Source organism: Tauraco erythrolophus, chromosome 1 (assembly GCF_009769465.1).
Source record: "Tauraco erythrolophus isolate bTauEry1 chromosome 1, bTauEry1.pri, whole genome shotgun sequence".
NCBI classification, from domain to species: domain Eukaryota; kingdom Metazoa; phylum Chordata; class Aves; order Musophagiformes; family Musophagidae; genus Tauraco; species Tauraco erythrolophus.
The window spans coordinates 61,356,277-61,383,484 of record NC_141465.1 but is presented as its reverse complement, the minus strand read 5'-3'; the positions used below and the strand labels follow the sequence as shown (position 1 = coordinate 61,383,484).

General features: G+C 38.4%; 1 protein-coding gene across 3 annotated transcripts in view; it reads right to left on the bottom strand.

The window, feature by feature from the left end:
- GABRB3 (gamma-aminobutyric acid type A receptor subunit beta3) overlaps positions 1 to 27,208 on the bottom strand; it is a 205,013-nt gene that overhangs the window by 12,856 nt on the left and 164,949 nt on the right. For 2 of the 3 annotated variants that reach the window (XM_086609878.1, XM_086609886.1), the window contains 5 exons: positions 20,452 to 20,672; positions 13,893 to 13,975; positions 12,645 to 12,782; positions 5,018 to 5,170; positions 433 to 677 (listed from right to left, as the gene is read on the bottom strand). In XM_086609878.1, coding sequence (XP_086466004.1) covers positions 433 to 677; positions 5,018 to 5,170; positions 12,645 to 12,782; positions 13,893 to 13,975; positions 20,452 to 20,672 — 840 coding nt within the window. The remainder of the gene's footprint in view (positions 1 to 432; positions 678 to 5,017; positions 5,171 to 12,644; positions 12,783 to 13,892; positions 13,976 to 20,451; positions 20,673 to 27,208) is intronic. The other variant, XM_086609896.1, reaches the window with a different exon arrangement.

Sequence of the window (27,208 nt, the reverse complement as noted above, 5' to 3'; positions counted from 1 at the left end):
TTGGCCTATTATCTAGCATGGCAGAACTAATCCTTTATCCGTTCTCTCTCATTCTAAATGTGTCTGCTCTAACTGAAAGTGAGAAAAAGTACGCTCAGATACTGGATTCCCTTACATAGGTACATAAACAAAATAACAGTTAAATTATATTTCATTTACAGAAGTAAATACCTTTGTAGATCTGAGCCTTTATTTTTAAGCTAGCTGCACTCCCATTGTTTTCTTCTTTTTACAGTTACTTGTCATACAGATCATACTCACTTCAATTTCTGTATGCCTAAATATATTCTTCTATGTAGGTTCTTGAATATAAAAATGCCAAAGTTTATCCACAAAAAGAAGATGTGGTTGGTGAGCTTTGTTTGCTTATTTCACACAGTTAGTTTTGTAATAAAAGAAAAGAGAGACTATATATAGATTAAAGAATCCTACCCGATTGCCTTCAAACTTTGAGCGATCATTGTTTGCCTTTGCTGTTTTTTCTGCAAGTTTCTTCTGCCTTTGAGGGCCTTTTCCAAAGAAAATGTAGTTGACGAAGGCGTATTCAAGTAAGGCCAAGAAGACAAATACAAAGCAGCCCATAAGATACATGTCAATGGCTTTAACATATGGAATTTTAGGCAAAGTCTCTCGCAGATGAGTGTTGATTGTTGTCATAGTCAGCACAGTTGTAATTCCTATGCAAAGAAAATAAGAGCACATATCTTACAACTCCATACATATCATGCTTCAATTTTATTCTTCTTTTTGGCAAATTTGCCCTGTCAATGTGAAAAAGCTTCAAAATTTGTGAAACATATCTCGCAGGTGATATCATTGCAAATGAAAGCAAAATTAAAGCTTGATGCATTATTATTCTGTTACAGTATTTCCTTCACATTACCAGGTGGAATAGCTAATAAGGGGGCCTGGCACCACTGCTGTGAGTTAACGTAGCTTCAAGGAAGTCAGTATAGCTGTGCTGAGTATCTCTTCCATGAAGACCAAACTGATCTGCAATAGGAAGGCAAATAGTCTGCCAAGCACTAAAAGCTGTGCTCTTACAGCACTATGCTGCTCAACCCAATGGAGTGAAGTTTTTAAAAAGTAACAAAACTAATCAGGCGTCTGGATAGATAAAACCATGTACACATATTAAGGCAGAGTGTTCCTATAGATGGTGAAAGATTCCTCTCATGGAGTTTTAAGAGTTAAGCAGTTGGTTGAAGGTAGACCTGTAGGGCCTCCCTGTGGTAGATGAAGAGAGACAGGGACCTTCCTACAGTAGTTAATTCTATCTATTTTAGACACCTATTTCATAGAATACAGAATCGTAGAATCATAGAATCAGAATGATTTGGGTTGGAAGGGACCTTAAAGTCATCTATTTCCAACTCCCCTGCCATGGGCAGGGACACCTTCCACTAGAGGAAAGAACAATACAGAAGGACAATTTCAGGAATTCTGGAAAATCTTTCAGGAAAGGGAAAGATTTGATATGACTAGTTTAGAGCAGTATTTACTTTTGACATAGAAAGAAGTGAGACAAGCAGTGAGAGGCAAACAGGCATATGCGTTTGTGGAAAGAAAAGCCAAAGAGGGAGAGCAGCATTTTTATAGTCATCAACTGGACACTTAATAAAGTACCTAGAAAAATCTATAAGGTATGTCAAGCCCTCATTTATTTACCTAAGGATGGACATAGCACCTGAAAATATATTACAGAGCATGGTTTTGAAAAGCTGGTAAGAAAAGCAAATTTATTGTCAGTCTGCTTGAATTCACAATAAACTGCAGGGTCTGTATCTCTGCTGGAAATTTTATGAGAATCACAAATCACAGGTGGCTGAAAACACTGATTTGTGGAGTAAGTCTACATTGGTAAAAGAGGCATGCCATTCTAAGAGGTCCCCTCCATCACTATTTTCTCCGATTCCATAATTATACCATCAGTTTGTAAGCAGTCACTAAAATGCAAGCAGAACAAAAATAAAGAATGAAAGAAAATTGCTACCATATTATAAAGCACAGCTTCTTTTACCTGAAGAGACAAAAATAAAGACAATATAACTCAAAATCAAGCTGTCAGCGTAAACGGTGTCACTCCAGGGAATTGTAGTAGTAGCCTATGAGGTTCTGTAACAGGTACTTTGTGTATTTAGCAGGTCAGCGTCATGTGGTTTTCAATGCTTTTCCTCTAAACTATGAAACAAGTGTGTGTTGATGCCAGATGTTTCATGGCTTGCAATACAGCAGAGACACACACAGTATAAGCTTATTTAAAAATTGTATTGGGCACAAGATACTCAGCTCTGCAGTAAAATGAGGAATATAGCTGACACATTATTTTTACCTAAAGAAACTTTAGACAAAGTCTCTAGAAATTCTCCATGCCAGCACAGGGGTGAGAAAGCTGGAGGACTGCACCAAACGCTATCGTATATTTGTGGCCCAAGGCATTTCTCTAGCCTAAATTACCCTTTTTCTTTGTATTACCTGCTGCTGCCTCCCATAAGGGATTCCAGAAGTTACCTAAGATCAAATTGATTTTCCTATCAGAAATCCCCAAGATTCCTTTTAACACACCCTTGGCATCTCACTATCATCCTACAGATGCTTACCAAAGCTGAGGTCAACAAGGGACTTAGAAGCCTGCCCAGCAGGTGTTGTAATGCCCACATTTTTGGCGTCTGTTCCCAGGCTGTAATCTCTATTCCAGAGATAAGTCCTTAAACACCACATGGGGAGAGTTTTGTGGCTCTTTTGGTGATCCAGAAGATTAAGCACACTGAATAGAAAGGTGGCTACCATTAACCAAAAGGAAATATGTCCCCTGGGAGATTCTGCTGACACCCTGCAGGCAAATGCCCTTCTGAAGATCAATAATTTATTTTAAAGCACAGCTGGAGGACAAGCATCTGACACTCACCTATCATTTAAAAATAGGATAAGCTTGTGATTACAGTCCTTCTGAAAAGTGAGAACTCTTGAGATTATTTTTCTCCTCACTCATATGACTGAATTTAGGAAGTTCTTGGGCTAACCAGCAAAAACTTGGTTTTGAACAGAATTGATGGTTTTGAATATTACTCTTGAGATCAGCTCTATATATACAGCCTCTACCTGCATTGTCTATAGCACATAGTCTCTGGAAGGAGCTGGTATTTGTGCCATGCCTGGGTTTCTCTGTTGAGGGAACTACTTGGTTCAGTGCAGCCTGGACTACAGACAGTGTGGGCAGTGAGGGACCAGAGACAGGAGCAAAACATGGAACTGAACGAACTACAATCAGGCTCCTTCCGAGAATGCATGTCTCCATGTCCCTAAGGATTACACAGAGAGTTCGTCCTCTAACAAATAGCTAAGCCAACAGGCCTCATCCTCCTCTGAAATGAGTTTTTCAGAGCTAGTTACATATGTCCAAAGGTGCTATATTGCCTTTAAACTTTGATACCATTTCATATCAGCTTCAGACTCATAAGAGTGGCTATACAAGCGAACACAGGATTAGACTCATGGTACTGAACATCATTATATAAACATCAGGTGATACAGGACATAATCACCAAGGCTCTAATTATTTTCTCAAAAGAATCTATTAGATGGATTTTTGTCCCCTCAAAAGTACTTTCTATCAATTGGAAATAAAACATCTGGGCTCCTGAGCTTTCTCTGAATGTGCTCTCTGACTTTGTTCCAATATTTCTGTTATCACAGTACAGTACTTGATGAACTTGTGCTACACAGAAATAGGCGACATGAGACAGTCCTGTTCCTTAAACAAGGAAAAACCATGTGAACCCATTACAGAAGGGCGTGGAATGTCACTGGGTTTGGTAACTTGTGTCTAACCATCTGTTCTCTGCAGTCCTGGCCAGTGTGTAAAATCTAGATGCTGACTGAAGTGTTTGAAAAGCTCCCCTCGCTCAGTCATAATGTCTCCAGGGTGGATCTTTGCTATCCAGTAGTTCATTTAAGAATACATCAGAGCTGCTTGGACTCTATGTTCCACCTCCCATTAAGCTACTACTTATCTGCAACCTGCTGAGCAGGCACTAGCTGCTGAGTGGCAATGCCAGACTGTGTCATGCCCATATGCACCAGCCAATCCACAGTATCTGTAGAATTACTGTATAGTAACTGCAGTTAATCTACAATACCTTCAGTTACCCAAGTTCAGGTGCTAGGACATATTATGATATTGCACAAAGGTACAGCTGTGGCTGCCCAGTCTGCTTTGGTATGTGGGACCTTGGGGGGTACGGGGTACAGAGATGGGAAATCATATGGACATGGGTTGTAGTCCTGGTTTGCTGTGGTACATATCGGAAAAATAAGGGAACCAGGTAATATGTTCCTGTTTTAAGAAGAGAAGACAATACAGCAGGAAGATATACATCACAGGCTTAGTGACAACTTCGGGGTAGGAAGCTATGGGCTATTGGGAAGCGCAGAACTGAAAAGGTCTTGGACAGGGATCACCAACCTATGTCAAATCCATGTTTTCTTGCAATGAGGTAAACAGCACTTTAAGCTGTCATAAAAATGCAGTTAGCATACCATGCATTCTGAGAGTTAGGCAGGATGTCATGGTCCATAGCTGATGTGCCCCTGCACTCCGAACTAGCACATGGTTCTTGAGATCTGTTCCTGCCACTGTCAGTTAAAGCAGCCAGGGCCTAAGTAGGAGACTTGGAGCCACACTTGTCTTCCCACACTGAGCTGTACTAAAAGCCCACACTCAAGCCCCTGGAGTATGATTCTGGAGCTGGTCCCCTCGGTGAAGCTAGTGACAACATTAACTTTGAAGAGAACAAGGCTAGGACCTGTAAGAGCAGCTCATGTCAGAGATTTAGTGGTAGCTACATTCTTGCATGCAGGGGAAAACATCACTTTTGAGGCAATACTGGATGACATGATTTTGACGTAAACGATTTTGGAATATCAAAACACTGACATCACATTGCAGTCTTTTAACAACCTCCAAAGGCTACATTCAGTCTGACATTTTAGGGTCCCACTCATTCTTAGCACATACCAAGGGCAACTCTTGCTGCTGATGCATCATAATTGATCCAGAATGACACCCATGATAAAATGGTAATCAGTATGGAGGGCATGTAGGTTTGAAGAATAAAGTATCCAATATTTCTCTTCAACCTGAAGCTCAGTGAGAGTCTTGGATAGGCACCTGAGGAAAGGGAGGGGAAAAGAGCGTTATTTATACTGAAGAAAAGACACTTGCAGATAGTCGTCTTCAGTTTCCGTAGAAACTAAAGCATGCAGATTTTATGGGGTAGTATGACATCTGCAGAACAGTTGAGAAAACACCTTCACTGTATTACTGGTTGGTATTAAAAGAAACCTTGCAGTGAATATAGTGATATCCAAGCAATTTGTATTTGGGAAGAAAAGAGAGAGAGAAAGTTATTCTAGATTGCTGGACAGATGAGTGAGCACTGGTTAGTTTTTAAAAACAGATGCTTAGGTCTCCAAGTAAAATGCTTATCAAAATACGCGATTTTATGTATAGTATTTATATTGAGAGGATTAGTAATAGCTTTTTATTTACATGGAAGAGTTGTTCATGAGATGGCACTTCTAAATTACATCTGAACTACGAAAAACATTCTACCTGTGTTGTCAAAAACAAATTGTAATGAGTTCCAGTGAGGAAAAGCCTTCAGACCAGATCCTCTAACATCAATTAGAGTCAGACAGAATTTTTCTTCAAAAAATATTTTAAGAAAAAAAAGATGATTTTATATGTGTGTATATACATATATATATATAGTATATATATAGGATTCATGAATTGTTACAATTGGAGCGAATAAGGAAAAAAAATAATAACCTCAATGTCAATGTCTCAAACAAAACATTTTATTATTTAACTTCAAACTGTTGTATTTCAAAATTGATGCTAATCTTACCGAATATATTTTATATATTTAGAAATCTCAAACAGTCAAAAAAAAATTGCAAATTCTTTCATCAAATGCAAAGAGTACAGTTGTACAAGAAAAAGGTAGTCATTCACACATTAGCTCTATGATTTCAGTGTTCGTATTACTAGTCCTAGGAATGATACTTCTAATAGCTCATCTAAAAGCTCTAGTTATAGCCTACATCCCAAAAATCACTTCTGAATGTATCGAAAGCTCAACTAAATATTAGATCACACCCCACCCATTATAATGCAAATATGTGCAAGATATGAAAGATTACATCTAGAAACAAATAGAAAACTACAAACTTCCCTTTAAATTATGTTTGTACGTTTGCATATGAGCATAGGAAATTGCATTTGCCCACATACACAAGAATAATGGATTTCCTTAGAGAGAAAGCGAAAGGAATAGAAAACTGCAGATTTCTCTTCATCACGTTCCTGATAGTTCAGTATACTTTGAGTCATATGACAGAAAAAATCCTACACCATTTCCAGGCAGCAGAAGCATCCAGGGAGTATCAAACTTTATGCAACTATCCTTAACTCTTTCATCGAACGATCTCAGAAGAACTATCACTGCAAAAAGAAGTATTTGGTAGATGTATTTGGTTGCTGGGATTACTTCAACCAGTAGTAATTTTTTCCAGGATGAGATGCCTTCTAGTTTCAGCAAAAGAAGAATACTGGTGGAGTCAGAAGAATTTATTTCATCATGAAAATGAGACCAAGGTTTTCTGCTGCCTAAAGCAGCCAACATAATTTTCAGCAAAGAATCATTTAGACTTTAGCTTGCTTAACATCTTTATTTTCCAATGAAAAATGTTTCATTTCAAAAGATAAATTCTCTCTGACACCATGCTTGTTTTTTTGCTAACAAAGTTTAACTTTTTCACTGAGCTTCTTACGAAATGCTTTCCATGGCCTTGTGTCTTCAGACTATGTAAATAAAACAGGAGCATACCCTGACATCATGAAATACATCAAAAATGTAGCAGAGCTGATAACCTTTCTGCAATAAGAGTAGTGCATCAGACAGAAATCTTTACAAAGTTCTGTTGAGGAAAATTATTTCATACAATACACCATCCAGGCAAAGGATTCTCTCTAAATCTCTTCTTTTCCAAAAGTCCTCTCCAGGTCTGGGTGTCTGTGGAATATCATTGATAAAGGAGATGACTGGAAAATCTCCCATAAAATACGGATTCTTTGATAAATAGTCTGAAGGATTCATTCAAGAAGGTTCAGTGGAACTGTATCACTGAATCAAAGCCTCTTCTTAGGCTGCTCCAGTGGCAAGGACCTGGACACACTGGGGAACAACCTCAGGAAAGAAGAAAGCACTTTCCTGTTGATAAACCAGGGAAAACAGTGGACGAAGGAGGAGTGTGTCAACAGTGAAGAGAGTAATGTGTCATGTTTGCCAGTAATGTTCAGTAATGAAATTCTGAACCGAGGAACAGTGTAACAAAGCAAACTTCAGACACTTATCTTGAATACTTCATCTGTGACCATCATCCATTACCTCATCATCATCTCTGTCTAATGAGATACAGTAATTACTGAAACTAGTAGGACCTGGCCTGAAAGGTGGGCTCTCCAGATAGGTTGTCTCAAAGCCAGAGACGTTGACATAAAGTTGTTTCAAGCACCAGGTTCTTTGTCCTGAAGCTAGAAGATGGAACCCTAACAACCATACCTAGAGCCAGGGCTGCCAGTGCTGTCTGCCTTCCTGCTCTAGAGTTGGAGCTGGACTGTAACAGAGAGATTCAGCTGTGAATTTGAAGGCATATTGTTCCTTTTGAGATGCTCTATGACATCTCAGACACCAGCATGCAGCTGGTGGACACGACACAGCCTCTACATCTTTTTGATCAGCAGCAGGAGGCTAAGGTCGCTGCCCTATGCCATGTCAAATAGCAGCTGATAAAGAGACTCACTTGAACTGCATACACATGAGGTAGATGCCTAAGCTCCGACTACATTTACAGGAGAGTCAGTTCATCTAGTCAATCTAGCAAAGGAAACCTAAAGAATTATCCAGCTCCTCCTAAAATAGACTCCTGTTAGTGGACTGAATTTGTCTCCAGACTCCATAGACTGTATTGACTAGATTCCTATCCACTAAGACATCTAGTTCATATGCAGACACTGAAATTACATTCACCTTAACTCAGAGCAAGATCAATCCCAGCCCTGCAAGTCTCAGGGTCTGCAGTTCCTGGGGAATCTAACCAAAAGTCTTGCTGGCATCATGGCTATTTACTGCAGCTGACATCCTTGCTCAGCTTCACAGAGCAAAATTGAATGTCATCCTGTTTTGTGGTGATTTTCCAAGCTCAAATTTTACTGGGATGTCTGGACCTCAGAAAATTTCAGAATAATTTGGTCTTTGTATAGTTGAGGTTGAAACTGAAACATGAACTGGTAGCCTTGTTTTTTCATGCTATGCAGCTGGACTTCTCCTTTAGGTAGCTCTCCCTGAGACTACAAAGGTTTGTATTACTTTCACCTGTATTGCTTTTATGCCTTCACAGATGATCTATTGGCCCTGCCTCCAGCCTGCCATCTATGCTATAATATCTCATCTCCAGCAAACAGACCATAGGAATCTGTGGGGAAAAAAAATTAAAAGAAGTAACATTCCTTATTTCCCCCTCTTTGTCTGGATGGCTAAAGCTCAGTAAAAACAACGGTCCTAACCTGCACGAAATGAATATTGTAAGCCCAGATCTTTATTTATCTGAAAGAACCATCTTGTGTAATTCATTTAATAAAAATGGATTTCTTGGTGAGCTCAACAATTACACTGTTACTTGCCTGATTATGCTTGGATAATGATTTGTCAGTTAAGGCTCAGTACATTTAGAGATTAATTACGAGGAAATTCTAGTTGTTAACATTCCAGCAAAATTTGATTTTGCCTAAAGAACAGCGTTGCTGTTCGAGTCCAGATTTGTTACCTTTCCTCCCATCTCATATAACATGTTGATGTCTATAGGCTAATTTAAATAGTACAGGAATAACAAAATTTGGCCTGAAGTATTTAAATATAACAACAGTATTGAGAATGTAGGCATGAAAACAAATACTTAATCAATAACTGAGCTCAAAATATTCCTCTTTCATATACTTGAACAGTTGGTGAAAAGTAATTACTTGTTTCTGTTTCAATTTCATTAAAAGCTAGCAAGCTGAAATATCTAGCTTCACAGCTAAATTAGTCTCTTGCTGTTTTATCCAAGTATGAACCAAGATAACAGAGCTGGTCAGTTACAGAATTCTTATTTTAATTTGCTCTTCTGGGAAGGTTCTTCAGCTAATTGGAAATGTACTTTACAGATTGATCTTTCAGTATACAGCAAAATATTAATTTTCAAATCTTTTAAGACTACCCTCCTCTTATCAACAGGTAGCTAATCTGCCTCTGACTGCTATGCATCTTGAAGCTTTTAGGTCGTGTTTTAGATATCCCCATTCCTGTTCAGTTTCTTAGCATTCCTGGATAACAAAAATTTAGGAGGCGGATTCAGCTCACAGGTCTAGGTACTAAATTTCATCTGTTTGTATATAGATATTTACATATGGATGGTGCATAAGCTCTCAGTATAAACCATGGAGATCTAGGCTTACAGTCAGCTGATCCTAAGGATGTGATTTAAATGCCTATACAGAGGTGTCTAATGCTATTTGAGATGCCTTAGGCTACTGAAGAGTAGAACTTAATTAATACTAGTTAAGTAATTAATACCGAAGCACTAGATTGGCACATATGACATAAGACTAAGACTCTGGAATATCAGCCTAATTGCTAAGCAGGATGCTCTGCAGCATCTCAAGAGGCACCAGATACCTATGTTTAGGCAACTCCATAATGTCCTAATAGCTATTCACTTGACAGAATAGAGGTGTTCAAGAGCTGAATAGCTCTTCAGACTCCACCAACAGCACTGATTTGATATCATTTGACTATGGGCTTGATTCAGTTACTAACACACAGGCATCTAGTGCCATTTTAGACATCTTATGGTAGCCTGTTAAGTCTTTCACCTGATATTAGAAGCATTAGAAGGATAGTCAAACTAGATTCTTCTTCTTCACAGAAATTTAAATACTACTTTCTCCTCTTTCCATCACGAATAAAGAGAACAGGCTATTTCTCATGTCTTTGCAGATACCTTCTATACACTTGGAGACTTTATTTAATTCCCATCAAGTGGTGTTTTTTTTTTAAACTACACAATCATACCTGTTTCTCCAGTAATCTCAGGTATTCCATTTTCTAGACTTCCACTCATACTTACTAATTTTCCCTAGACCCTCTTCTATTGCTCCACAATTGTCTTGAAAAGCCCTACCCATGACCACAAATATTCAGTTCAGGTGGCAATGCCAGTCAGAGTCCTTATAGGATGCAGTCTGTTTTGGTTTTTTTTTCCCAAAAATGATGTTATTGGATCATGTTCAGTCTGAGATCAACACCAACCTCTAGATTTCTACACACAAACCCCTGGTCTAACCTGGTATTCCCTATCCAGAATTTGGATAGGAATAATTAGTTGTATAGACATATTTTGCACTTGTCCATACTGACTTTTATACTTTTTTTCATACCCATTTGGCTAATTTGGCAAGATCATTTTTAACTCCAATACTACACTTCAACATGCATGCAGTTCCCCCAGTATTCTTGCAGTCCCACACAGTTTTCTGTCATTATCTATGGGGCTTTTCTCATGCTTACCATTGCTTCTCAGTAGTAACTATGGGAACAGATTTTTTCGTTTGCATATGTTACACAAGATTATACAGCACTGTTCCTCATGGAAGGCAGCAGAAATAACTACTCCAAAAGCTGTTTATGGCAGGACTCTGAAGTCTTCTTTTAGTTTTATACAATCAAAGCACACTAGTACTGAAATCTCTGAAATGTTCACTGAGATATTGCGCTCAAAGAACTAATATCTTCCCCTGAGACTTCAATAACCTCAAAGCCAAAAAAAAAGGCATGCCTGACTTATTTTCCACAAAAAAAGTAGAAATTGGACCCAATTACTAGAACCATAAGAAAGTAGGGTTTTGAGAAAAAAATTGAAAAGAGTATGCTGATTTTATCCATCATATTCACTAGTATGCTTCAGATGTAGAATTAAATACATGGTTTTCAGAAACAAATATAGTGTTTCAATTGCATCAAAATACTTGGGAAAAAAATCATAATTAATCAGTCATTTTCATAATGTCCTGCACCAAAATAATAGTAACTTCAGTACCATAAATTCATCAGTAACAAAAATTATATGCTACAGAAAATGGTACAAGAAACATGGAGTAATGTGACTGTCTCATCCTACTCCCTAATGTCAAGCTGACTTAAACCTTGAAGCATGAGACTTTTTTACTCCTTCCACAAGTGTTTTTGGAAAGACCTGTTATGATTTTTAAAATCTAGCCAGTCATATAAATGTTTACTCCTAGTTCTCATTCTCTCTCATATTTGTCTCATAGCTCTTCGGATTTCTCTTTTTTCCTGAATTTAACAAATTTCTCTCATCTCTAAATTACTAAAACGTGCCTTCACTGAAATATTTCATACTGGACTAAAAGGTGGCTTTGTCAGAAAACCTTCCCAAATAAGCTCTCCGTAGTCTCATTGTTGTCCCTGGGAGCCATCCTACAAAAGCATATCCAGTCCTGTGGAGGGGCTGGTAAGCCCTGGCTGCCAAAGGTGACACTAGCTGCACAATGGAGGAATATAGGATTACAGTATCTGTTTCTCTACAGAAAAAACCCTTTCCATTCACAATGATAAATAAGAACAGCAGCAGTTGGCAAACTCCCTCATATTAATTTCAATCTCAGCAATATTTACATTTTGTTCTGAAATACAACTCGTGTTTCTGCGTACTTTGAAACAGATGCTGTGTCCAAAGAGTGGGTGAAGTGATGCTTACAAACATAATAGAGCTGTGCTTCGTTTGTTCTAGTGCACTGGGATGGACCAAACAGCACACTCCTGTGGTCTGAAGAGCACTGAAAAGCTGGAGGTTCCAAATAGTGACCCCACACTTGCCGATGGCTTCATGTGTTGCTTTGGTATTGTCACACACGACAACATTTTCCTATGCTGGTGTCTAACATTGAACATGTAAATCAACACTGTACTTTATCACCTGAAGACATTTAATGCTGTGAGTTACAAGTAACTTTTATCACATCTTCAGGGAAACAAGGAGGAAACCCAGGGATTTAATTTTAGCATCTTAACAATGATAACAAAAGCACTGGCTATGTATACCGAACTATCTACTCATCAGTGCAAATCAAGATATAAAAGGCATTACATTCACTATACATGCACTGATAAGTTGTAGGGAGGTGTTCATAAAAATGGTTGCTTCTTGACCTAGTATGTCAAAACATACTCATGTATGACCAGTAACCCTGTAGGCTAAAAACCGATGATTCAGAAGTGAATGACTTCATATTTTATTTAGATCATAGATATTTAGGTGCCTGGTTAAGTCTTACACACACATGCACAAGAAAAAGAAAAATAAACAAGAAATGCTATTTCATAGACTTCTGCCTCCAGGCTTTATCAAGTCCTTTCTTTAGCCAAACACACAACACAGTGCTAAGACTCATGATTAATAAATGATTAATTGTCGTACACAGGAAATCAAACACTACACGTGCAAATGACGATACTTGCCTGTGGCAAAGACAACATTCTTTGACACCAGTCTATATTCCACGATGGAGAACTGAGGAAGCTCAATCCTCTCCACGCCAGTGACTGCGTTATCTCCACCTCTCCAGTAGAACTCTATGTCGTCGGTTGTGTAGCCATCTGCAGGCAAAGCAGGCGAGTAAGTCAGAGATAACAGCAGACTCAAGGATAGCTTCAAACACAGTACACGCAGTTTGTCATTTGAGACAATGAAAAGAGTCAGAACAGCCAGAGTGGTGTATGGTATTTTGTTCTGTATGCCTGCAGGAAGGTTTCCCAAAGACCCGTGCCATTATAGTCTGCACAGGAATAGAGGCAAAAATACTCTGTTTTCTTTTTTTTTTTTTTTTAGTATCACTCTTATAAAATTCACATAAGGATTAATGGCCCCAATGAGACAGAAAATGCTACCCAATAATCTGCAAAATAGCAGATTAGCATGATTTAAGGCATCATATGTGTTTAACACTGAAATCAAGTGTATATTTATGCTGATAATCATCATCATCAAGTTCATTATTCAATGAATACAGACAAATGTAATCAGTGCAGATCTTTTCCCCTCACACTAAAGAGTCACATCATTTCCATTAGCTTTTGTAGTGGAGGGTGGAGGACTACAGTTGAATATAGAATATACACTAGTATTTTCTGTATATGGCCCACAATCTCCAGCCACTAGCAGAAACAGAGCAGGAACGCTTGAAGTGTGAGTATACATCTGAATATTGCAATCCTAGGACATGACTAGGTGGAAAAGAAAATCTGATTCTGTGTGGAACACAATTGCAAATCACAAATAAGGCTGATCTGAAAGCTCAGGAGGGGTCCTGTGGCAAGACCATTCATGCATAAAAAAGCATACTGAAAGAAAATGATCTCATACTGTTTGCTCTCTTGAAAATGAATCTGATTAAAATACAAACATTCATTCTCTTGTATTGAAGATAAGCATCCAGCCACTGTCTCTGCCAAGTCAGGTGGGAGCAATAAATTACTTCATTCTGTCCTAAACCCGTTTTTCTAGGATGTATCCATCCATCTAGAAATGGACGACCCCTTATATTTTTTAAAAAATTCAAATAAACAAGCAAACAAAAAATCCAAAGGGTGATAATTACGTGATTCACACAGTGCTTACAGACACCAGTGTAAATATTACACAGTTCTATAGAAGGAAAACGGCCTCACGTCTGAGTAGGTTTTACATGTATTTTCTTTTGTACGTACAGCTCTCTATTTCAAGAGTACAGTTTTGTTCATCTAGTGGATATCTTCTCAAGTCCATCATACAAGCTGCAGTGGTTGTGATTCTGAAAGACAAACACCAAACAGAATTATTGTACAGCCAGTAATCCAGGTTTTGTTGTTTATTTTTCAAAGTGAGGACTTTGAAGAATAGCTTACAATAATTGAGAATCTGGTCCATAGTTTTACCTTGAGCAGCAGTTTAATACAACAGCAGTTGCACTGACTGCAATGGAACAACTCACTGTAACTTACCCTCATGCAGCCAGTCCCTTTGGGGTTCAATGGAGCCATCCACATATGCAAACATTATACAAATATTTGCTGAGATTAAAAAATATGGCTTTATATCAGAAAATGTGAAGTGAAAAAAGTCTGCTACAAACATCAAAGTTATTAGAGTTTTGTGAAGAACTGATTCCTTGGGTTTGTGGCAGCTCTAGGAAAAAAATGAAATGTTGAAATAATGTCCTATATTCAGCAAAATGGTTAATTTCAAAGTTGGGTATATTTCTCTAGTTTTCAAAAGTAAATTAAAGAGGATTTCGTAATGATTTTGCTATATTGAATGTTAAATTTTCTCTTCAAATACCAATATATTTTTGCTTCTCTATTTCCAATGCAGTCAATTTAGCACAGAAAGGATTAACTTGCAAAACATTTCACTATTGATGAATCTGCATTTTTCATCAAGCTCTTGTGTATCAGGAGTGTCAACAATACACATGTACAACCAAAATAATTTTATTAACAACTTCACACAGCATTAGAATCATAGAATCATTTAGGTTGGAAAAGACCTTGAAGATCTTCGAGTTCAACTGCAAACCTAACACTACCAAGTCCACCACTAAACCATGTCCCTAGGCACTCATCTTTTAAATACCTTCAGGGATGGTGACTCAACCACTTCCCTGGGCAGCCTGTTCCAGTGATTGACAATCCTTTCAGTGAAGAAACTTTTCCTAATATCCAATCTAAACCTCCCCTGGTGTAATTTGAGGCCGTTTCCTCTTCTCCTGTTGCTTGTTACTTGGGAGAAGACACTGACACCCACCTCATTACAACCTCCTTTCAGGTAGTTGTAGAGAGCAATAAGGTCTCCCCTGAGCCTCCTTTTCTCCAGGCTAAACAACCTCAGTTCTCTCAGCTGCTCCTCACAAGACTTGTACTCTAGACCCTTCACGAGCTTTGCTGTCCTCTTTGGATACACTCCAGCACCTCAATGTCTTTCTTGTGGTGAGGTGCCCAAAACTGAACACAGTATTCGAGGCGCAGCCTCACCTGTGCTGAGTACAGGAGATCAATCACTTCCCTAGTCCTCCTGGCCACACTATTTCTGATACTAGCCAGACTGCTATTGGTCTTCTTGGCCACCTGGTGCCTCATACTCAGTAGGCTGTTGACCAACACTCTCAGGCCCTTTTCTGCCGGGCAGCTTTCCAGCCACTCTTCCCCAAGTCTGTAGTGTTGCATGGGGTTGTTGTGACCCAAGTGCAGGACCTAACACTTGGCCTTGCTGAATATCATACAGCTGGCCTCAGCCCATTGATCTAGCCTGTCCAGATCCCTCTGTAGAGCCTTCCTACTCTCAAGCAGATGAACACTCCCACCCAACTTTGTGCCATCTTCAAACTTACTGAGAGTGCACTCAATCTCTTCATCCAGATCATTGATAAAGACATTAAACAGAACTGACTCCAATACTGAGCCCTGGGGAACACCACTTGTGACCAGCATTGGCACTTTATTTTCAAATTGACAGATTTATACCTGCATGCTAACTTTTAGACAGATATAGCCATATGCTCATGATTAATCTTTATCTTATTTCAGTGTTTTGTTGAATCAAAGCCTTCATCAAAAGCATGTATATTATGATGTATCATTTTCTTTATAATGGCTTCATACAAATTTCACATTTAAATTATCTTCTGGGCCTGACTAGGTCCATTCCTTACTGATCCTTTTCTGATATAAGCAAGAGATGCACCTTGTAAACAGTTAGTTTCTAAACAAATAATATTCTGGTGACAATTTATATACAAGAAGAAAAATGCCTTAAATGTACCTCTAAAAGTTGGAACCCTCAATGTTAAGGTTTTGTCCATGTGTTGTCTCCATTTTGAAGCTTTCTCTTTAATCCTTTAACCTTCTGAAATTACAATCTTCTAATCTAGTAAACTCCTTTAAAATTCAGAGGCAACAATTCAAGAGGAGAAAAGTAGTTAGGTGCCTTTCTTCAATTCTTTCACACTAAAAAAAGTCCTGTTGTTATTATGAATGCCCTATCCAATCTCCCAGAAAAGGAAAGAAAGAATTTTTATTCTTAGCATATAGGTTATTTCAGATGGATAACCATGTAATATCCAAAGGAAGGGATTAAGACCATTATAACTATCTCATAGGACAAGAGAGGCCACCCTTCTCTGTCTGAGAAGGTGCTTTTGCAAGAAAATATTACAATGTCTTTGCACAGGGAGAGACAGCTGTATGAGCACAAAGACAACAGATGAGCTAGAAGAGGAAAAAGCTCAAGGATCTGTTACTTAGAATATCTTCTCATTTGTGTTCCTACTAGTAGCCAGTGAGAAAAGCACACAGCTGATGTTTGTCCTTCCCAGCCTCATCTATGGCTGCTGGGAGATGCTCTGTTTCCTCTGTTCACACGTGTCCCAGTGGGCAGGAATAGTTTAAAAACAGCAATTCCTCAGCTGCTCTGCAGTTTAAGGGGACGTCTTCTCTGCAGTCAGAATTTTCAAGTGCCCTTCTGGACCCTCAAGCAAGGTGCTAGACACAGGGGTATTAATTATGGAGATGAATGTCTCCTCAATATGATGACTACTAGCAGCTCTAACTAAGCATATAAAACTAGGACCAGCCTAGGGTCTGAGAGGAAAAAACTTAGTCTTAAATCTGTGATCAATGATGAACGTTTTAAATGACCAGGTCTTAGCAGTGATCAGCTTTACAAAGCCATACTGATTGTGCAATCAAATGATCTTGCTCCTGAGTCAACTGCTAACTGTACTCAAAGTAAAACATGTAGGCACACTTGGGCATTGCTGCTGTGAGGTTTCTATCCCGTGCTTTAGTACGTTCTCCTACACTGACCTGGGGCTCATTTAAGATCCTGCAGCAGAATCCACATGAGCTGAGCTGACACATGAGAGAGTGTGGTACCAGGATCTTAATTATTATGTTGTTTAACTAGCTTTAAATGCCAGCCATACAGAACACATGCACTTACAAATGATTAATTTGACAGAATTATTAAAAATTATGCAGCTGGCAAACTTGTATTCAACTTACTAATTGTCTCATGACTTTCTAAGGAATGTATTTTTATTTTGGCCTGTTCACATACCTTAGCAGTTCTGTGTCACAAGTTCCAAGAACTGTACGTTCTTGCTCAAGTAACTTTTTACACTATAGTAAAACATATGTTTTTAATTGCATAAACATCCTCTAGAGAAGAAGATACAGCTAGATATAGATAGAAACAGATTTACCCCATTTACTCAAAGTAAGTTGAGTGCTCAGAGGTTCCTCCTAAACGAACATTCAAGCAACCTCATTTTACTTGCACAAACGCTCACCAAAAGCAAATGTTAATTCTCAGGCTTATACATGCTCCCAAGTAGAGCAAGTTTATTTTTTATAGGATGGGATGCTGCCTGACACAGCAGGACAACAAGGTTTCAAGAACTCATCATCATAGCAGTGACAGAGAAACAATTACGAGTCAGACAAAGATAAAGCAGTACACAAATACACATACATTTTGAGTGAAAGCAATACACAAAGGAAACATTTTTATTTGTTTAAAATTCCCTACTCTAGTTATCTTTCCTCTGGATATAGATTCTCTTATCCTTCTCTGCTACTTTATTAGCAGGCTGATTGCTTTTGATTATATTGCTATATTGTGTAGGAATCCTACTTGTGATGTGCTGGGAGGTACTGCACAAACAATTGACAGAAGGATATTTCCGGTCCCCAAAAAGTTTACAATATACATCAGTCTAGGCAATATAAATACTTCTTATGTGACTAGGTCACAGCCCTGATGGCTAATTTGATCCTCTTTTCATCTTGACACAGAAATATATTCATCCAAAAAAGAACTGAAATAAGGGCAGTTGCCTTGTCTGACCTATCACAACTAACCTTTTCACCTTGCAAACATCCATCATTATATATGGATGATAGCTACATGAGTCCTTTCAGATAAAATATATATATTCCTCCATTCATTTATTTATAACATTTAGCATTGTACTGCCTGAGAACAAGAGGTTTAATACGTCAAACACTCAAGCAGTCGGAAAGTCTCTATTTCTGATCCCAGTCTAACATGTCATTATTTCTTTTTTGGTGTATTATGAATAAAAACTATTGTACCGTCACACGTCTTGTATATTGTTCTGAACAAGATGGAAACAAGCCAGTATCGTGCCTAAAGGAAAAAAAAAATCCCCAGAAATGAGTTGAACTTCAAAAATCTACTGTCCCATTACCCTACTCTCATAGATTTTTGCTGTAGTAGCAAACTGCTTTCTGTGAAGTGGAGAGAAACCTTGGATAACGGAAGGTCAAGTCTTTCGAAACAATCATAAATTCTACATTGTTCAGAAGAGAACACAGAGTCAACGTGGTCTTGAGATCACTTTCATCATATATTTTTTGAGGAACTGCTTTGCTCTGTGGATATTCTATAATCGGTTGCAACTCTCCAAAATTCCTGTTATTCTCAGTGACCCTGTGTTTTACGGCACATAAAACCTCAGGTTCTGGTCTCACCCCATGGGATCAATAATCATCTCCAGACTGCAGCTTAAGGCCAACGCCATCGGGATGGTCTGAAGCCACAACACAAGAAGATAGGCTAGTGGTAGAGCAACACAAAGCTCAAGTCTTTACATCAATGGAGCTAAGGCCCAGGTATTTTCTTCCTTCTGATCACAATGTCCTATATTTTGCCAAGATTTAATTTCAGACAGTTATCTTTCAATAAGTAACTCAGCTCCTTCACACCATGGATATCTGACTCTGGATATTGCATGTTTTCAGAGGAAAGGGAATGGAAAGGAGTGTGCCACACATGAGCCACTGGTGAAATCCCTGCTAAGCAAATGCTATCAAATGAAACGCAACCTGCTTGTGGACATTTACATTTTGCAGAAGAGGAAGCTAACTTATTCAAATGCACTATTTTATGTCAGATAATCTTCACCTGAATGACTCCAAATGTTTTTAGAGTGTGACAGAAAGAGTTCCATACGTTACTATGATCACAAGTGTTCTCATCTCCATCACTTGTTTATTGCATTGCTTGCAGGGGTGGTTCTTGAGATAAAGGTAACAAAAATATCTTGCATCATGTTTGACATTTAAATACTTGTGGAAATAATCCTAAACCTGCAGTGTTTCCTATTGGTCAATAGCGTGCAAGATGAAAGCCTCCTTTTGCTAAAACCAGATAATTATAGAGACAACATGTCTTGAACATCCTAAACTTCTTTTAACTTTTGTAACAGGCTGAGTCTGTTTTTATTTTGTCTAAAAAGATTCATCCAATTATAGTCCACACATAATATGTCATAGGAGTTAAAGAGGTGAGAAGCCGAGACTCAAGTCAGGTAAAATTTCAACTGATGATAAAAAACAAAAGCAAGTAAACTAGTCATATAGCCCATGTGTACCACTTTTCAGATCTCATTTATTTTTATACTAGGGACTCTTTATCCTGTACTACATATGGGCAGCAATCTAGAGTACTATCTATGCTTAAAAACACAAGAAACTTTTGATGATGTTTTCACTGGCAAAGACTTGTTTTTCTGGTACAGTTTAAACCACTGGAGTAAATGGAGTAACCTGTCCAAAGAAAGGTACTTTTTGATACTACTGAGTCTTCCATTAATATTTTTGCTAGTGTAATTATGTTTATTAAGAGAAGGATTTTTTAGCATTCTTAACATAAAAGCTATGACAGAAAACAAAGAAAACACAGGTCAAGCCTAAAACAGGTAGAAAGTAGGATAATATAAGGTCACTTTGTACCTCTGGTTTGAAATATAACACATTGCAGTGCTGGTCCCTGTTCGAAGAAATCACTGAAGGCACTCAGTCATGGTCTTAACTGTGGCTGACTCCATTCAACCAGAGCTGCTTGTGGCTTTTTCTTTAAAGACTACAGACACATCAAGAGACAACATAAGCACCCACATTCAATCTTATCGCCTGTATCTTGGACAAAATTTTCAGGTTTGCAATTAATGCTTGCCTTTCTGCTTCCTAGAGCCACTGGGCTTTCCAGATATGGTGACTCTATAGAAACAGACAAAACCTGACTGAAGGCGCTTCTGGCAAAATTAAGAAACATCGAGTGTGTCATTTGTTTTCTACGGGCATCTTTCAGAGTTACAGGGAAGGTTATATAACACACTACCCAATGTTTGTCATAACCTTGCACCGGGAAGCAAATATCAACAATACATAACAACAGCGATGAAATCTTCATCATGGAAGTACAGACCTGAGGCCGTAAAGCACCGTTCCGTCCGGGTGAAGGCGAATCATTCGATTCTTCACAGTAACGCCATGCACAAATGATTTCTTGTCATTTAAGAAGTAAGTGTCAGGCACCCACAGTTGATCTGCCACTCGGTTATCAAGTGTGAGATTGAGAGGTATGCCAGCGTAAGCCAGCCTCTTATCTCTCCAGTACTGTTGAAAATACATAGTCAAAGTATAATCCTGGAGAAAAAAAAAAAAAAAAGCACAACAGTCAATCATATTTCACCTAACTAGAAAAATATTTTTTTCCCCTGTCACTAGCTTATTTTCCTCTTGGTTTAATTTAATTTGAAATATATTTGGAACAAAAATACTTAATAAAAACATTAACTATTCCTATCACTTATTAAATAATTCTAATAATTCAAGCATCACTATAGTTGAAGCATTTCAAATCTTAAGAAATTCAGCTATTATCAGTATGTTTTGTCCTACTCCAGCAGGCTACATCAGTACTTAGAAGAACAGTGAATTGCAGTAAAGTTCTACTTAATGTCAATGCTTGGTTTTCAAAATTTTGTCAGTAAAGGTTTGCAGTGTCTGCTAAGAGCAGAGATAACTAAAATAAGAGCCTAAACATGGACACAGAAGCCTAAAACATCCATTTTAAAATTCTTTATTTCATTTCAGAATTTGCTAAATTGACTCGGTCATGTTGTAATAACGCTATATTAAAACAGTTTGAAAGTCTTAGACAATAAGACTCATTCATTAGCTTCATGGTATTATTTAAAAAAAAATAAAATATGGGTACATCTTAAAGTTAAGTGACAGCAAAATTGAAAACAAAAAAATCACATGAAATAGTAAAATTTCCTGTTAGGAAAGAAAAATCTTTGTCTCTTCCTCATAAATTTCAAAGTATGGAAAGATTTTTTTCATTTTTTGAAAGTCTGGTTTTATGCATAAAAAAAAAAAAGGCACACATCTGGAAACAATACTTTCTTACATATGGAAATTAATGTTTACAATTAAAGAAAACACTGGGTTTAGGTCTGACGATATTGCTATATTTAACAAAGGAGAAAAAGGAGACAGTAAATATAGGCCATTAAAACTCTGATTTTCAAATTACAGAGGTGCTCTAAACAATAAAACTCTTCACGAAACTCTTCACAAAACACTGAGAAATTTATGCGATCTCCAAACACATTTAAATATTTAGCAGCAGGTGTGCAAGCTACGGGATACCTGCATTTGCATCTGGTTCTACAAGCTGGTGATGCAAAACCCCTCAGGCTTGCTGCTTGTTTGGGAAAAGGATTCTCAGGCTTTCTAAGTACTGCTATTGGGAACAGTCCATTCTTGTAATGGGATTCCTGTGGAGACAACCCAATTTCAGGCACTGATCCTGCCCTGCTTCCCTCAAGCCCTATAGCCTTTCCTTGAAATCAAATGAAACTTGAGCACGCCTTTCACACTCAGAGCCTTTGCATTTTTTATTCAGTGATTCATTCTCTTTAATGAGAGAGCTGCAATAGCTTTAAGAAATCAATTTTAATTGCTTAGAAAAATAAATCATTATAGCTATCAAGGACAAGCTGTTCCCATTTTAGGAAACTGATAGGAGACCTTTGAAAAGAAAAGGGCTCGGTGATGGAAGAAAGTGGTCCGTGTGGAACTGCCTAGAAGGAAGCTCATTCTTCAAAACTGAAATCCAAGACGACTGCTCCAGAGAACATGCTCCGACCTTTTGGTCAGAAGTTGTCTTCAGTGGGACTAATCGTCCCGGCTCATCACTGAACAAGGTACATGCTACACTGGGTGCAGTCACCTCGCTTCCATTGGCACGTCAGGAAGATCACATCTCTCCTCATGTTCTCTGCAACCGATTTTCTGACACTGATGCATTAGAATGAATATCAACATCCTCTACCAGCTCTGTCTCGCCTTAATTAAAGCTTGTTTCTATAAACGTTCAAAACTTGCTATGTGCATGGCTTCTATAATGGTTTGTGCATCAACATCAAGAAATCAGGGATTATGAAAGCTCTGGACACATGAGCAGCACACCAAAAGCTCACTACGTATAAATGCACAATATATGTGCAAAATAATGCAAAACAGAAATAAAGAGACAAGGTGGCACTGCACAGCGTTGAAAGAAGTGAACCGGCTGGCACCAAAATATAAGAGAAGCAGGACATTTGAGCAGAAGAGCTTTAGGCTAGTCGCCTTTTTCTGTTGGCTTGAGACAAAATGCGTTTTAACAGCTAACGAATGGAGTAATTAACTAGCTAAGTAAAACATAGGTAATACCACAAGCAGTAATAGTCTGTCATTTTATTTGTTTATTTAACTATGGCAGGGAACAACAGAGAAAAAAGTTTACAAATCGCACACTAAAAGAGCAATATCCACCAAACATCAAGAAATTTCAGTGTATGGACCAAAAGGCAAATTTTCAAAATACATCCTCTAAGGTACAAATTTTATTAGTGCTTTCTCAATTAACCTTTACTTCTTACTTCATCTTAGCTTTAAATAACAACCACCTATTTATATGTCTGCTAATGTATATGACTATACTTGCATGTATTGAAAGCAATGATACCCTGAAACATTATTTTAAAAAGTACGTCATTGCATGTGAAATATCAGTTCTTTCCTTGCTATCTCTTAAGGAAAACGCTCAAGCAGCATCTTCTGCAATGGCAATATGCTACCCAGATGCACTGACACATCTGCTGAACCCCGCTCTCTGGACTTTGAACCACAGACATGGCAGAAGCAGAGTGCCCAAGAAAGCATGTGTGGTACCACACACCTTGAAGGATCACTGTCCATTTGTGCTGTGTCAGCCTGACCTGCTCTGAAGATGACGGGATAGAAAGAATTAATATGAACCATGCTAACTCATCATCACACTTTTTCTGATAAGCTCAAACCAAAAAGCAGCAGCAAAGTCCTATCAGAACTGCACTGAAACTGCCTGATTGTGCAAGGAGCAACAAATTGAGCAGGAAAAGCCACTACCTTAGGGCAGCTCTACCAACTTCACCACCACCAGAAACTAAGCTTATTAAAACCCATGAGGATGTCAGAACTCATTCTTTGATTAGCTAATTTGTTAGGCTTTGTACCCCTAAAGAAAGTTTTCCCCTTTTCTGTACTACAGAGGAAACTGGTTTGAGTGCGGACTGGAAAAAACACACCACGTATTTGTCAGGTAAAATGAGAAAATGGACTTTTACCCCTAGGCAAGTAGTCTACAAAGTTTATTACGGGCCACCTCCCTCCAGGGGAGCTTATGATGACTAGCTCTCAAATAGAGGTCAAGAGGGTAGATGTCTAAAGCTAGAAGAGATTAATCCCACTACAGCTACTGTATTCGGGTGCTATTGTATGTCAAAGATGACACAGAGCTGCCGCTTTAGGAAATTCTAACTACCGCACAGATCAGTGGACAATTTTCTCAGCAGCAAAGACCTCCATAAATCATTTTTTTTTCCCATACAATACCATGCCATATCCAAGGTCCTCCTTCCCCCTCTCCAGATCCTCACAGTAATAGACGCTTCAGGTCGAGCACGGTAACAAAATCACTCAAAGCCCTGACAGAAAGACAAACACAGTGCTTCTGAAGTACAGGAGAAATGTCCTCAAAAATGGGAAAAGCTTGGCTGTACAGGCAACATGAGTTTTCTTTTGTGTATTCAAAGACCATGGAACATCCTACAAGGATAAAAGAATGGTGATGAGCATCCCTGACTTTCTAGCACTGTGACGATGCCACTAACGACGATGCCACTAACGTAAGAAAAGGCACACAGAGAGGTGTGCTTGTGGTTTTTTGACACAGTTTTCCCTGAGGGGGGGGAAAGAATAAAAAAAAAAAAAAAGAAAAAGCCCAAACAGTAGATAATACTTGGGAAGGAATTTACACAGTGGTAGAGAGGTCTATATCGTAACTTGAACACAGCATAATATATCTGCTTTCTTTGTGTGTATTAGCTGTGACTTCAAAACATCTTAAGCAAGAATTATAGACACAAATATTATATTAGGCTAAGCATGTACAAAGAAATTTTTGAGTGTTTTCTATATATTTGTCTCTTCACAGACTGAACATGCCACGTAGGAAGCACAATGATGATTTAACTGCAAAGCCACTTCAGACAGGCAGAATGTATTATAGTCTGCTACTCTACAGTATCTAATGCACTGACTATAGGACTAATGAACTATAAATACTAACATGCTGTGATACTAAAAGCAAGCAATAATTTGTTTTCTATTACAGGGTTTATTATCTTTAGCTTTTCTCTCCTGCACTCAATAAAAGGAAAGAAAAATTAAAAAATATAGTTTCCTCATGAAAATAAAATTAACAGCATTATAGCAGCAATAATGCTCTAAAATTGGCTATCACTGTTTACAGTCTTAGTGTGTTATGTATCAAGGATGTCAAAGTTTTCCATTAGCTGTAAAAACGTTGTGTTTCTTCAAAATGACTGCTAGATAGAACACTATATTTAATAATTATGATGCAATACTGTCAATATGGCAGTTAAGCAAAATAAATAATTTATGCAAAATAAATAAATGTATTGAAAATTATTGGAAAAACTTATGCAAAAAAGAACTAGTCTACCACTTGGGAGGACAGCCTTATATCTACCTGAAATGCAGATTCCTGTCTTAGAGTTGTATTTGGATGTAAATTCACATCCTTGTTTTCTTGACTAAAACACAAATGTGATTATTACCATCAGCTTTTGGATTACTTATTTTTGATGAATTGATAAAGTAAATATTCATTCAGTTGATAAAAATATTAATTGAAAAACCCATGCCTTAGTCTCTGCATGACTTCAAGGTCCCTTCCTTCACTTTTTCACATAATTTCAAAAATCAGATATGGCTGCTGTAGTAAAGGAGCTATTCTTGAAGCACTGATGGTTGAGTTACATTCTTCCCAATAATCATAGAATCATAGAACGGTTTGGGTTGGAAGGGACCTTAAAGATCATCTAGTTCCAACCCCCCTGCCATGGGCAGGGAAACCCTCCACTACACCAGGTTGCTCAAACCATCATCCAACCTGGCCTTGAACACTTCCAGGGATGAGGCATCTATAACCTCTCTGGGCAACCTGTTCCTGTGACTCACCACCCTCTCAGTGAAAAATTTCTTCCTTATATCTAATAGAACTCTCTTCCTTAGATCTAATCTAAATCTGTCCTCTTTCAGTTTAAATCCATTGCCCCTTGTCCTATCACTACATGCCCTTGTAAAAAGTCCCTCTCCAGCTTTCCTGTAGGCCCTCTTTAAGTACTGGAAGGCTGCAATAAGATCACCCCGGAGCCTTCTCTTCTCCAGGCTGAACAACCCCAACTCTCTCAGCCTGTCTTCATAGCAGAGGTGCTCCAGCCCTCAGATCGTCTTTGTGGCCCTCCTCTGGACTCGCTCCAGCAGCTCCATGTCCTTGTTGTGTTGGAGACTCCAGAGCTAAATGCAGTATTCTGGGTGGGGTCTCACAAGCACCTCCCTCGACCTGTTGGCCACGCTTCTTTGGATGCAGTCCAGGATACGATTTGCTTTCTGGGCTGCAAGCATACATTGCCAGCTCATGTTGAGCTTCTCATCAACCAGCACTCCCAAGTCCTTTTCCTCAGGGCTGCTCTCAATTCATTCTCCGCCCAGCCTGTACTTGTGCTTGGGATTGCCCTGACCCATGCGCAGGACCTTGCACTGGGCCTTGTTGAACTTCATGAGGTTCTCACAGGCCCACCTCTCCAGCCTGCCAAGGTCCCTCTGGATGGCATCCCTTCTCTCCAGCGTGTCCACAACACCACACATCTTGGTTTCATCTGCAAACTTGCTGAGGGTGCACTTGATCTCACTGATAAGCTCAAAGTGAGGTGCAAAGCAAAACTCATGAATTCTATGCTTTAATGAAATAGCTATAAATCTGTCCCCCATCATGTACAGAAATGACCTGAGAAATAGATTCATGCACACATTAATTCACATAGCTAAATATGAATTTAATAAAAATGTATATTCAGAAAGGCTAACCTTAGGAAGTCAGAATTTAGCAGCAAAACTATTCAGTTGTATGAAATTATCAGTTAAACATTTTTCTCAGCATTCAAAATCTTCTAAAAGCTTCAGCAACTTTCATATTAAAGAAAAACTTTACTAAAGAAAAAAATTACATTATATTTTACCTGTTGACATTTTGATTTGCCATACACTACGTACTTAATCGTCAGTGAATGGAGAAAATTACCAAAGTCTATTGTTCTGTGAAGTCTTTTACAAGAAAACTGCCTAATCGGAACCTCTCTGGTGTCACAAGTAGTTCCTGAGCAACCTGAGTGAAGGAGACATGCGCACGCACACAGACACACACACATTCATCCTACTTCACTAAAGCACCTTCCTCTGATGTTTGTTGGTCTACCTGCTGTTATAGTAAAGATTCATCTCATCTTTAAAATCCTGACTCGGGCTTCTCTCTGACACCACTCAAAAACCCTACAACAGTGACAGGTTAAAAATATGGCCCATATTTTCCCAAGCACATGGCAAAAATATTCTTCAGTTAACAAAACGCAATGCTAAAGCAGCTCAATTACACTGATTTCAGTGTGACTCTCCACATGTCCATGTTGTCTTGGTATCCTTTGTACGAATTTACCACGATATTTTTCCTCCTCTACTAAACTACTCTACATTCACACAAGGATGGTGTTATAAATAGATATAAG